We start from the raw sequence: 14,135 nt of genomic DNA, 5'->3' as shown, positions 1-14,135 counted from the left end.
AGGGATGAGTGGTTGAAGGGAAAGACAACGATGTGGGATGTCATTCCTGATGATATGGGTTTGGACAGCAGTGTTGAGTTGGCATTGGCTAACTTGGATCTTAATGAACCAATGCTAGAGCTTGTCACTTTCGATGAAGGTGATACTCTTGAGGGGTCATCCTCTACACTAGCAGATGCAGAGATTACATTGGATATAGAGGAGGAGGATGCAGCAGAGGAGAGCAGTGGTGAACGGGACAGTGATGTTGATTTTGATGATGATGATTGATAAGCTACCTACTAACTTGTAGTTGTTTTGTATTTTCTATTTCTATTTTCCATTGGCATTGCTACTACCTATGTAACACATTTTGATTTTGATGACTTAATGAGGAAACTGCAGTTTCTTGTCTTTCTCCTACGGGATCATTGATGAATCTGTCACAGTTGTATTTGTATGCATAATGCTACCTTGTACAACTTACAAATTTTAAATTTACAATGTAGAACCTAGATCTATGTCTGAATTTGTATCATGAATGAGAATTTGTGTAAGAAATATCTATTTAGTATTAATTTTTAATACATATATATAATAAAATAATATATAACGTGTCCTATGTGTCCTGTTCCAGGGGGTCTACGTGCCCTATGTCGGACACTCGAATTTGTGTGTCTCGTGTTCCGGTGTCAGGTGACCTAGCTGTTAATGTCATTATGCTCAAATTTTCCCTAGAGAAGTATGAACCTTATCTTTCTTTGACACAATATTTGTTACATAACAAAATTTATATCACTTGCTTAATCAAGGGCTTGATAAGGTTGAACATCCATTTCTAAGTTTCACAATGACTATAGGTATTTGGCTCGGCTCTCACAGAGATCATTTCATACAGTCAACTCTTGGGTAATTAAACGTATTACTATTATATAAAGTATGACAATATTGATTTTTCATTATGCTTGTTTACCTCTAGACACCTGATTCATCTTTCATTGCAGTTTAAGAATGATTACTCAAGCAGTAAAGAACCAGAAATGATTAACTCTGTAGAGATAGTTAAATTGTAAAACATATTACTCCCCTTTTTCATTTCTTTTCTTTCCACATACAAATTTAAACCTTGTCAGTGGAAGTAGCAATTACTTCTAAATTCTAATCACAAACAGGTTATTGTGATACACACATTTTCAACTTCCAATACACCATAAGTCTTATCTCCCTCTATAACATTTAAAAGATCCAAAAAAGATTCCATTGGACAGAAGGATATTAGTCGAACATAGCTTGCTGTTCACAAGCATCAAAAGCTTATAACCTATTTAAAACCAATACAAAATAAACCTAGAAGAACTTGTATCTTTCAAAATAGCCAAGACACAAAATTCTGACCTGACTTATACTCAAATCCCCAACCTTTGAAGTGTCGTCGCCTGTTATGTTCTGCAAGTCCCTGCCCTATAAAATGTGAGAATCAAATCACTCCAGAAAGTATTTAGTAAATTTAACACTAACGCAAGGCAACACAGTGCAAAAAGAATGGCAAACAAAGGGTGAATGTAAAGCTACAAACTCCATCCTTATGGACAAAAATGCACTAATATTGCCATAGGATAAAAATCAAAATCAAAATACCTATCATGTAGGGCCACTAGAACACCATCACGAGAACGAGATGCGTCTATTTCTACACAATCGACTTGAGAACGAATTGCTAGACGATATGATGCCATCTGTTCCAATAAAAGATCAGATGGATACTTGTCAATTCACGTTATATTTTAAACACAGATAAAGATGATACATATCCAAACATTTTTACTTAATGATGTTACGAAACTAAATAAGAAGATTCTGGTAAAGATGAAAGTTGCAATGTGCATCCTTGATGTGTTAGATGATAACCTAGATCAAGAGAAAGGAAGATGAAATTCCCTAAGAAAAACAAACCTGTTCAAATAATAAACGATGAAGAGAGCTTATCTATAAGTGGGCCGACATGGGACTGGCCACCCTAGACTCATCCTTTGTCAGGATTTAATACAATGTATAAGAAAGATACACAGAAAAGTTTACCACGACCACATAAACAGAAGCGAAATTTTTAGTGTGAAGTCAACATTTTATTAAATTACAGGCAAAAGATTCTGCTCCTTCGCAAAAACAAAACAATACAATCTGGAGCAGCTACAGACTCATTCACTCTTGTACATGATTGTGAAGTATCTATTTATAAAAGTACAATGGAGATGGAAATACAATCTAGAACCTCCCTTAACTCCTCTTTTAAACTTTCTAGAAACAACTTTATTAGAACACCCATATTTAATTAGTACATACGACTAGCTGATGCAACACATGGGTCCACATACCAACAAATATTCATTACAATCTAACAACACCCCTTCTTAGGTTGTTCTTCTTTAATTCCAAATATATGTGTGAAGTGTGACCCTTCCATTCTTTCCTTTGAACAGAATTTTGGTAAATATGTCTACCACTTTATTATTCATTATTGCTATTAAATAGCAAAAGTTATACTTATCAACTTTCTAAGTTTCTCTCTAATAAAATGATAATTAATCTTTATATGTCTAGTTCTCACATGATAAACTAGGTTTTAAGAACATTGAATACAGCTTTGATTATCACAAGAAAGTGGTGGAGACTGCATTTTTCTCTCAACATTGTAGTTTATTTTAATAAAATGAAATTGAATCTCCATATAGTTAGTTCTAGCTTATACAACTTTGATTATCACAAGAAAGAAGGGTAGGCTCAATTTGTTGTAAGCCAATGTTTTCAAGAATTCTTCTTAGCCAAATAGCCTCATATTGACCTGGTTGCAACCTTCTATTCAGCTTCAAAAGATTATAGTGCTATTATAGCCTGCTTTTTGTCATGCCAATACACAGTTCCAGATCCCAAACTTCTTGTAAGCTTCCTACAATCAACATTTTTGGCCCAATGTAAATCTATGTTTACTGTAATATTCCAAATTTTGTGAGTGCAAAAATTGCAAAGGGGTTTGGTCTAGTTTTGATAAAAAAAGGGGGCAAATATTATTTTCATTAGAAGAGTCCGGCAAAATATTCTTTTAGTAGGAAAAGGCAGCATAATATTATTTTATTAAAAATGGCAGCAAAAAGTCATTTAGTGGGAAGTGACCCTGACTAAAAAATAATGTTCAATGGTAAATCTATAAGCTAGAGGGAGGCTCAATGAAGAATTATAAAAAGAGGGTGGACTCATTTGCAAAGTATTCTAATTTTCTATCATCTCTGAGTTTCAAGTGAAACTCTAAGCTGATTTCTGTGGACTTCGAGTGACACTCTAGTTAGCTCTTGGGGAGGATCATCTCAAGTCTCCCATTTGTGTTTATTGCAAGGCTTCACAAACCTCCAAGAGGTTTGAGTACATTTCTTCCAAGAGGTCGAGTACCAAAGTTTAAAGGGTGATTTCTGAAGATATATTTCAAGGTCAAATTGGAGATTGAGTTCCTTCAAGACAAGATGGCCGAGTTAAAACACTCAAGGGCCAAATTTATACATCAATGTTAGCTGAGTTTATATCCCAGATCTTGGCTGGGTTTTTACATCAACATTGGGTCGAATTTCCTGTGGTAAAGGAGAGGAACGAGTTCAGAAATATGGGCCGATTTATCAACAGCTGAGCACTAGACGAATTTTCCTGGAGCTGTGACTGAGTTTGGCCTCAAATATGTCGTGATAAATTTGTTGGGATGCCACAGTTCCCTGTCATGTTGGCTGAGATGTATCTACATTCATTTGGAGTTGTTGTCTATTGAAGAAGGGATTAGTACAGTTGCTGATTTACCGTGTTAAGACAGCCCATGCGTGGGATTGATATTCGTGGAAGAGGGTTCCATTATGGTGGGATGATTGTTATGTTCATATTTATCATTAAGAAAATTTGTATGGTCTAGTCCTGTTGCCACACAATCCAGCAAGGGTCCTAGGAGGGTACCTAAGGGACAACTACTAGACCAAGTGACAACAATGGGACAAAGACCGGTTGTCACCACAATCAATGTCCCCTGCTCTTTACGGATTTTCACCAATGGGAGGAGTCCTGGTACAGAGGAAATCACTTGTAATGATGGGATCAATGATAAGGTATAAATTGATTCCCAATGCCCTCCAAGAAAGACCTAGGATTGAAATCGAGACCTAGGGCTTGAGATAACACAATGAGGCTAGGTATGCCTAGAGTCAAGATTCCAAGATGATATAGGACCTCTCAAGAAGCTAATTAAGATGGTTTACTTTTTGAAATATGCTCTTGCTATACTTGAGAGAGACCTGGAAAGAAGCCCACACAAGACCTAGGGTTTATGAATTATCGTGGGAGGAGCCCCTCCAATGTACTCACTAGGTCAAGGTGAGAGAAGGAATGGGGTCTTGAATGATTTATTCCAACGAATATCAAGTTTTGCAACCCCTAAGAAGACCAACTTATCTAAGGGGTGAAGCAACTAGGTTTCAATCCAAAGACACAACTAGGGCATCAAATTTCCAGAGATTTAACCATGGGAATTCAACCAAACTGGAGATCTTGTAGAGACACCAGCGCAGATACCTATCTAAACGGTTTTGAAAGATCGCCCCACTTTAAGATTTCACCGGAAGCTCTAGTTGGTTGTCTAGGAAAAGGGGGTTGAAAAGTTTTGGAGGGAGAAAAAGAAAGGTAAGGAGACGCTGACCACCAATTCTACTTGGATCAGTGCCTAATCCTTGGGCTATGGAGTCTATGATGATTTAAAATTTCGCCAAAATCGTCTTCAAGGAGGCTAAAAAGTGATGCCCTAGCAACCACTCTTTAACATTTACCCACCCAAGCTCTATGGATTTTCATGGAAGAAATTCAATTCTAATCCACTAGGAACATTCATCTACTTGCCATACAATGAGTAACATGTGCAATTGCCAATCAAATAATCTTTCACAATGATTTTCAATAAAACTAGGGCAAAAAAGGCATGAATTAACTGCAACAATTCCACACATTAGACATTATTCAAGATAGATCTTCAACAAAATATAGCACTTACAAGATGACAAGAGATGTATCCAACCATAGAACAAGAAGTAGCTCCAAGATAGAACAAAAATTTCAACTCCCAAATATATCGAAATGCATCAATAGATCTCCAATAGACATCCAAGAAAAGTGTGAAGTTTGTACAAGAGAAAGAATCCAAGTGATGATGATGCTCTCACAAATGAGAGTCTCATCTATTTATATGATCCTCTAATAGTTCAAATTAGCCTAAAATGCCCCTAACATTATTTTAATGTGCAAAATAACATGTCCTTGGTGACAAGCCCACCAAGTAGCTCATAAAGTGAAGAATAAGCCAACCAAAAGTGAACCGAAATAATGAAATCATGGTGTAGAAGAGTCGTTGGAGGACCTCACTAAGTCCTCAAGGTGCCATAATGAGAGTGAGGGCTCCATAGATGATAGACAAGGGGGTGGCCATTTTGTTCTCTAAGTAAATCATCATGTGGTGCTCCATAGTGGCTTTGGGGCACAATTAATGGTATCATGGGTCTCCTGATGAAAAGTAATCCTATAGACTGCTCTAAATGAGGGCATGGAAGATGGTATTTTCCCTCCTGTGTCTCAAGGATGATACAAACCTAGTCTGCACCTTGGATCAACTGCCAAACCTTGTATATACTGATAAGTCGGTTGGGGGCACTGCTGGTCCAAGTGCATCATCTCGCATATAACATGAGGCAATGAACAAGTTGTTGAAGGTGCTAAGGGCGCCCATAAGATGAGAGAATACTATATCACCTGACAATGTCCCATGGCTCTCAGTACATCCCCTACAAGTGTCAATATGATCCTTTGGTGGGCTTGGGCCCCAGTTAAGTTACCCAACCCATGATGAAACCACCTGCCAATTCTGTATAAGATCCGTTGTGTCTCCTCACCTTTAGCTACAATAATTCATTAGTGCATTTAAGTGAATCAAGTTGGTTAGGCAAGGGCACAAATGAGGCTTCATAGTGGGTTTCCCTTCCAAATTTGGGGCTTTGAGCATGTAATGGCATTAGCTCTGTGGTGACCATACCAAAGTTAAATCCCTAAACTCTACCAAAATTTAGTAGATGCAAGTTAAACAGGGATTTATCACTTTTATTCACAGATACATACCTAGCTTATGTCATTGAAGTCAATCCCACATTGCTATAGCCCCAAATTTGTTCTTGCTACCAAAGTGACCAAAACCTCCCTGCCAAACAGGGCACAATCTCAATACCCAGCTCCAAAATACTTCAAAATTGAAGTAATCTGGCCCCTGTGCCCAAAAGCTTCAAGAACAATCAAGGCTTCTCTTTGTTTGTGGCTCTCTGTTGTGAATTTTTCCTCTATCTTTCCGAAAACAAACTCCTTATTGATTTACCCAAACCCCCCTTCCTTGCCTAAATAGCAGAGGTTCCTTTGCCTCTACGCATTCGTTCACTGTCTTTATAAAAGAATATTAATTGTTTTTGTCAAACGATGATCGCCTTTCACCATATATGCTACGTGCCTTATATTTTGTTCATAATATGGATTTGGTTAAGTTTGCGTAGGGGTTTTTTATGTTTTATTATCTTTTAATTAATATTTATTTCCTTTAATTCCTTTGAATTTTATTTAATATAAAATTTCATTAATATAATTAATAATATCAATAATTAATACAATATTTAGTTAACATAATTAATAATATTATAGTTACCCTTTTATTTTGTAAAATACTTTGAATTTACTTTTATTCTGAATAATATGTTAATTATGGTGGTATATATATAGCAAGTCATCCACCTTAATACGTTTATAATATTACGGCAAGTTTAGGTATTTACTTAGTATGTCAATAATTCATTCATTGGACTTTTCATATATGGTTAGCACATATACTAATGCAATGCATGCGATACATGCATATGTAGCTATCATATGCATGTCTCGTATGCATGCTAATATTCACATTCTGTTTGTAAATTGTAGGTGGGTCATTACAAGCTCCCTTGGTAGGAGTGTTTATTAAGCAACCCTATTAGGTGTTTCCAGCCCCTAAAGGCAAGGACATGTCCAAGGTACATCCTTCAAGTGGTAGGTGTCATTGAATAATGATGAGGCAGATTGGGACAAAGGGGTCTCAAGCACTGTTTTACAAGCCGGCCGATTCGAAACCAAGTCGAACCGAGTCATTAGCTTGAGGAGTGACCCGGCCACCTAACCGGTCCGGTTGACCGAGTCACACATGACTCGGCCGAGTCATCCAATGACTCGGCCGAGTCATGTGTGACTCGGTCAACCCGGCCGGGTCCGTTATGACTCGGCCGAGTCACACTTGGGACGGCTGGGCAGCGTAAAAAGTTAAAAAAAAATTCACTTTTTTGGTAATTTTTCAAATGTTTAATGCAGTTTATGGATTCCAAAGGGTAATAGTAATTTGTTAAATGCTTTTGGGGTCCATTTCCCCCTCCCAAACCCTATTTAAGACACCCAAATGCTCTCATTCACTCACAGCAGTCTTATGCATTTGAGTGAGAGTCTTCTTTGAGAATTAGTGAGCAGTTCTTGAGCTTGTTTTGGAGCAGCAGTGAGGAGTCTTGGAGGAGCATTGTAGTTGGAGTGAGGAGCTTCTTGGGCAGCCATTTGGAGCAGCATTGAGGAGTTGATTCTTGGAGCAAGCTTGAGGAGGCAGTTTGTGCCTGGAGGTATTTTTTTCCACCTCTACAAATCTGTTTTTGCTTAGTAAATTTTAGATGCATATCAAGAAAGCTTAAAGAGTGTTTTTTGTCAAATAAATGAACATTGAATCAAATTTTTTTTTTTTCATTTTCAGATTGTTTTCCTAGTCAAAAAATGGCACCTAGAGCAAAAGATCCTGCTTGGGCATATGTTGAAATGGTTGATAGTCAGATGCATTGCAAATTTTGCCATAGGAAAATTAAGGAAGGTCCTGGGGGCATTAATAGGCTGAAACAACACTTGGCAGGGATTAGAGGCCAAATTACCCCATGTACCTCATCGGAAATTGGGGAGATTAGAAAGAATTTGTTGGCCAGCTTTGAGAAATTTAAAGAAGATAAGGCTAGGCAAAAAGAGATACAGGCTGAAATTGGGAGGAAGAGGGAGATACAAAAAATGATGGCTACCAACCCCCACTACGATTTTGAGGGTTCTTCCTCTATCCCTCAAACTGAGGCATCCAACCCTTTCCGTTATGTTCCTCCCTCTTTTGGTTCTGTTCAAGATAAGGGAAAGGGTAGAATGAATTTGAAAAAAGGTGATGTGACTATCAAAAGTTATTTCACTCCCTCCTCTCCATCAGATGCACATGGTCCTGAAGTTAGTAAAGGTCAAATTCAGCCCACTTTAGATGACCATTGGAAGAAAGAATTGAGGGAGACTGCTTGTGACTACATAGCTAGATGGTGGTATGATGCTGATATCCCCTTTAATGCTGCTCGTTCACCATATTATGAGCCTATGTTTGATGCCATACATGCTGCTGGAAAAGCCTTCAAAGGCCCTACTATGCAAGAGCTAAGGGGGTTTCGTTTGCAGAAAGAAATTCAATCCATTAATGAGTATTTGCAAGAGTTCAGGGACTCATGGGCAAGAACAGGGTGTACCATCATGTCAGATGGATGGACTGATCAAAGAAACCGTACCATCATAAACTTCTTGTCTTCTGCCCACAGGGAACCATGTTTTTAAAATCAGTTGATGCATCTGATAAGGTAAAAGATGGCCACTTGTTGTTTCAGCTATTGGATCAGGTTGTTGAGGAGGTGGGGGTGGCTAATGTTGTTCAAATCATCACAGATAATGCCTCTAACTATGTTCTTGCTGGTAAACTGTTAGAGGAAAAACACAAGACCATCTTTTGGACCCCATGCGCTGCACATTGCATAGACCTCATGCTTGAGGATATTGGAAAATTAGATTGGGTCAGAAACACTGTAGATCATGCCAAAAGCATAACAAAATTTATCTACAATCATACACTGGTTTTGAGTCTCATGAGGAAACACACTGGAGGCAAGGATATTATTAGGCCTGCCATCACTAGATTTGCTACACATTTTTTGACATTGCAATCTATGCTTTCCCAACATAGAAACTTGCAAAAGATGTTTTCCAGTGATGAATGGAATCAAAGCAATTGGTCTAACAAACCAGAAGGCAAAGAATTGAAAAGGAAAGTCCATGAAGAAACTTTTTGGAGAAAGGCAACAGAGATTGTGAAGCTTGCTGAGCCACTAGTTAAGGTGTTGTGGTTGGTGGATGGGGAAAGGTTGGCTATGGGCTTCATTTATGAGGCTATGGATCAAGCAAAGGAGCAAATAAAGACAGTATACAAGGATAGAGTGGCAAAGTATGGGCCCATTTGGGCAATCATTGATGAAAGATGGAACAATCAACTCCATCGCCCTATACATGCAGCTGGGTATTTTTTGAACCCACGGTATCATTATAAAGCTAAGGAGTCAGGAGCTTTGAGGGGGGAGGTCAGAGATGGACTGGTTGATTGCATTGAACGCATGATCCCATCGGAGTCTGATCAGCTGGAGATACATCAACAGGTCACATCCTTCAGCAATGCAACAGGTACCTTTGGGAAGAACCTAGCAAAGATTGCAAGAGAAGCAGATGAGCCAGGCAAACAAAAATTTCAATTTTCAATTTCTTAATGGTTTTACTTTTTTTATTAAAGTTTGTTAAATCATTTATAATTTGAAAGTTAGATATAATTTGTAATTTTGTTGAGCTTCAGCCTTCATCTAACTCATAATTCATTACACTCCTATGTTTTTTGCAGCACAATGGTGGGAGGTCTTTGGTGGCCAGTGCCCTGAATTGCAAAGGTTTGCAATTCGTATTTTGAGTCAAACTTGCAGTGCATCTGGGTGTGAGCGCAATTGGTCTGTCTTTGAGAGGATTCACACAAAGAAGAGAAACCGTTTGGATCAAAAACGGTTGAATGATCTAGTTTTTGTCCAATACAACCTTCGGCTCAGACGAAACCAATTGCTGAACAAAAGACCTGATTCAGATCCCATTGTGTTGGAAGACATTGATCCAACATCAGATTGGGTAGTGGAGAGTCGTCCACCAGAGTTTGATCCTGATAAGGATCTTGATGAACTTGAACATGTTGTTCAACTTCAGCCTGTTCAGTTGAATGCAGATCCCAATCCACCAGCCTCAGTCTCACAGCCAGCAAGGACTCCAGTTGTAGGTGCTTCCTCTGCTCAGCCACGACAGAAGCGTAGCCGCATATCTACTCTATCTCAGCTTGCATCTGCTGCACAGCCTGCTAGTGGTACTGGTACCACTTCTACAGTTGCAGTTGGAGACGATGATGATGATGAGGAGGAGCCATGGGGCCCCTTGTCTGACTCTGATGATGATGATCCAGAGATTGGTCGAGATGATCTTGGCTCCTCTGGCAGTAGCTACTAGCCAGTAGTACTAGTATTGCAGTCTGGTCACCATCACAGTTTACTTTTGTTGTAGAGGCCATTTCTAGCCTCCTTGGTTATTTGTATTTTGTTTTGAGTCTTTGATCATGTATGACAGTTGACTATGTATTGCCATTGGGTACCATTTTGATATAGTGGATTGGTTCATGAGCCTACTTTGATCATATGTTGTCTTCCATCTATATTATAATGCTGTGTGTTTGGAAACATGAATGAAAATCTTTAAAATTATGTTTAAAATATTTAAAATTATGTTTTTAATAAAAAAAATAAATATTTAATGTATTTTTTACAACGACCGAGTCATTGAAATCGAGCCGGCCGAGTCATTACCGTTTCGGAGTCGGAGTCGGAGTCGATCCTCGGCCAAGTCGGAGTCGGAGTCGGAGTCTTAAAACATTGGTCTCAAGACCAAATTCCATGGGCTCAAGGGTGGTAATGATGAGGGATGTCCATATATTTGGATGTATGAATGTAAGAGGGAGCAATCGCAGTACATGAGTTACCTTGACTTTCGTTTTTCCGTCCTTCTTCATTTTCCCTTTGCCTTTTATTGGTTTTTTCTTTTATTTTATTTCTCGAGGCTCTAGGGGACGAGAAAATGTTCTGTACGATTACTATGATATAACAATGATTACCCCCTTGAGGTGGGGTAGTTCATTGCCGACCAGGGGTTGGGACATGCATTGGTTCCTAAATGATGCAAGGGGTGCCCCATAAGGGCCCTAGGAACCAGGGTAATGGTCATAACAATAAGATGTAGAGCTCATGTTAGGCCTTTTCCCATGTGCTAATATATTGTCCCAACCATATTTTGCATTTTGTGATATTATTTTCTTTTGTATGTGGCCGTGATATGTTTTTATCTTCCTTTTTTCAACTGAATCAGCCTTCGGGGATCGTTCCATGCCTGAACCTAACATGTGGACAAGGGAACGGGGTACCAAATCCTTGTGGACCTAATGGTCATGTGGACTTAGAGAGGGAAGATGATGAAATAGGGCATGTAATGTGCGGAGGGGAGTGAAAAATATGAAACAAGAAAACAAGACCGCACTACCAAAATTGGGGTTTCCCAAGTAGTGCCCATCATGAAGCTATAAGCCAATAAGGGAGATCTCACGGGACTAGGGTTGAGGATTAACCCCCCATTTAAGTTGAGATAACAAGACTGCAATCAAAACCCTTCCTCCTTCCAAGTCGCCAAATAATCCATACCCAATGTGCCCCAAGGGAAGACAAGCATAAGCACCCAATTGGACAAGGAAATACATACCTTTAGGATTGGATGGCCCACCTTCAAACATACGCTCTTGACAAATGGGTGTGGGGACTGTTTTCGCCTCATTTGCACACCTAGGTTAGTGTGGAAAAAATCCTCAACTCCACAAGGTGTGATCTTGGAGGCAAAATAAAAGAACGGGTTGTCATCTAATCCCCAACTCCCTTCGTTAAAGCTCTCTCCTAGTTAAGCTAAGGGGGGTGGTCCCTAAAGAAGGTTAATGAAGTGAAATGTGAGGTTCTAAGAGACTAAGGTTAATGGAGCTACTTATCAAATATAACGTGATTAAATGTTGAGCAAGTATGTAAATAATGAACAATATAAAGATATATATTCAATGATAATCAATGCAACATTCAAGAAATGATAATATAAAACAATGTCTTGTAAATGATTGCTCAAATAAAAATAATAAGTACTTGCTCAAATGGAAATTCAAAGTACAATGATAAGTAGTCTTTCAAAGCCAATGTTAGATCAAAATGAACAAATAAAATATCACTTGCAAGATATAAATGGAAATTGTATTTGTAAAGGAAATGCTCAAGTAGCACTTAGACAATGACATCAAATGACAATGAGCCAAATAATCATCAAAATGACAAGTATATTGGATAACAATATTGCAAGTAAAACTTAAAATGCTCACAAGATGACTTGATTAAAATGATGTGCAAAACTAACCTTGTGAGGTGCAATTATCTTAGTAAATTTTAAACTATATGTCTATTCTAAAGTGAGAAATTCCCCTTCAAATTCTTACCAAGGGGTGAAGATTGGAGTGACTTGCAAGGAAAAGGAGTTGAGGAGGCACTGAGTCTGTCGCTAATGATACCCTTCCCTAATCCTTACAAATCATGCATGTCGCCGTTGCTACAAGGAGACAAAGCCACCTTCATAACTGAAGGGTCACACACTTTACCTTCATCCGTACCAAATGGAAGAAGTTTTCAGGAAAATTTGGTCATATGTTGTCTATACAACCAAACTTATGATTGGAAGTAAATTTTAAAGACACAAAAACTAATACTAAAATGCCTAAATGATTAAGTTTTATGCTTCCCAAAGAAGAATGTTAATAACAATATTTCCAAACAAGGATAATGTTTAAATGAAATGCACCAATATTTTCAAATGGAAAAAATAGAATGAAAACTAGCTCAATATAACTCCACAAGGCTTGAGATATATTTTTCTTCTAGAATCAATAATATAGCTTTGTCGAGGAAATGATGCCACTTAGGGTTTTGGAGCTCTGGCGATGGCAGCCTAGTTTCGGGACTTAACCGCGCACTCACTCCCTGTTGTCCACGGACCTATCCCTCCCGCACTCCGACCACCCTCCTCCATTCACACCCACCCGACTCGTTTACGGCAAGCTGCACTATTAACCTGTCTGACCCGGCATCTGTCAACCCTCCTGCACCCCCACTCCCTCTGCATCCCCCTTCATCTTATCTCTCGGGGACTTCTCACACCCTCCATGCACAGACGTTGTCCATTTTTTGCCCCATCCGCTTGAACCCTCCGCTCCCATTCCCTCTTCACAGATACCTGATCCTCCTACCTCTGGTTGTTTTGCGGTTTCATCCCCTCCCCACCCGGGTTTGTCTAGGGCTCCCCATTTGGCCACTGACTCGGTTCCTCCCCCCAGCCCTCCGAGCAGACCCCCTCCTGGCCGACCGGTCGACCGCCCAAGAGATTCAAAGGGGTGAAGGTTGGTACAAAGAAGATCTCACTCACCTTTGGTGACGACATACATATGGGGGATGTGATGGAGACCTTTGATCATGTCTTGGTGGGTCGGGTCAGAGGTAGGGCATACTCGGCTGCGCGACTGAGACAATGGGTCTTGGAGATTTGGGGGCAGGTCCTCACTGAATTACCATCAGTTGTTACACTTTCTCGAGGATGGTTTGCCCTCTGATTCCATCGACCTGATTTTATCCCATGGGTCCTATCAAAGCACTAGCACATCGAGATGGCGCCAGTACTACTCAAATGATGGAGCCCTCTTTTCGATCCCGAGAGAGAACACCTGGGAGCTAGGCCTATTTGGGTTCGCTTGCCTGGATTACCCCTGCACTTCTAGTTGGAAGACGTTTTCAAACGGATTGGGAATGCCCTTGGACAGTACATGGATTATGATAAATCATATATGCTATCTGGAAATATGTCTATGGCACATATATTGGTTCATCTTGACACCAGGGAAGGTCTAGAGGAAAATATGCAGTTGCATTCGCAGGACGGTTGCAGCATACAGATACTGGACTATGAGGGGGTGCCTTATCGCTGTCGGAGGTGTCATAAGATTGGACACCTATACAAAGACTGTCCACTCCTCGCAT

General features: G+C 39.4%; 1 protein-coding gene across 2 annotated transcripts in view; it reads right to left on the bottom strand.

Annotated features, from left to right (window-relative positions):
• The window catches only part of LOC149184059 (glycerophosphodiester phosphodiesterase GDPD4-like), a 250,566-nt gene that overhangs the window by 161,307 nt on the left and 75,124 nt on the right, over positions 1–14,135 (bottom strand). Inside the window, exons 3-4 of one of the 2 annotated variants that reach the window (XM_089417391.1) lie at positions 1,618–1,715; positions 1,375–1,435 (exon numbers count right to left, since the gene is read on the bottom strand). In XM_089417391.1, coding sequence (XP_089273517.1) covers positions 1,375–1,435; positions 1,618–1,715 — 159 coding nt within the window. The remainder of the gene's footprint in view (positions 1–1,374; positions 1,436–1,617; positions 1,716–14,135) is intronic. The other variant, XM_089417392.1, reaches the window with a different exon arrangement.

The sequence above is a fragment of the Pinus tabuliformis genome, chromosome 3_2, assembly GCF_031772625.1.
Source record: "Pinus tabuliformis cultivar Carrire ecotype Pingquan chromosome 3_2, CPIR1, whole genome shotgun sequence".
Taxonomy (NCBI): domain Eukaryota; kingdom Viridiplantae; phylum Streptophyta; class Pinopsida; order Pinales; family Pinaceae; genus Pinus; species Pinus tabuliformis.
This window is presented reverse-complemented; position numbering and strand designations above follow the sequence as displayed.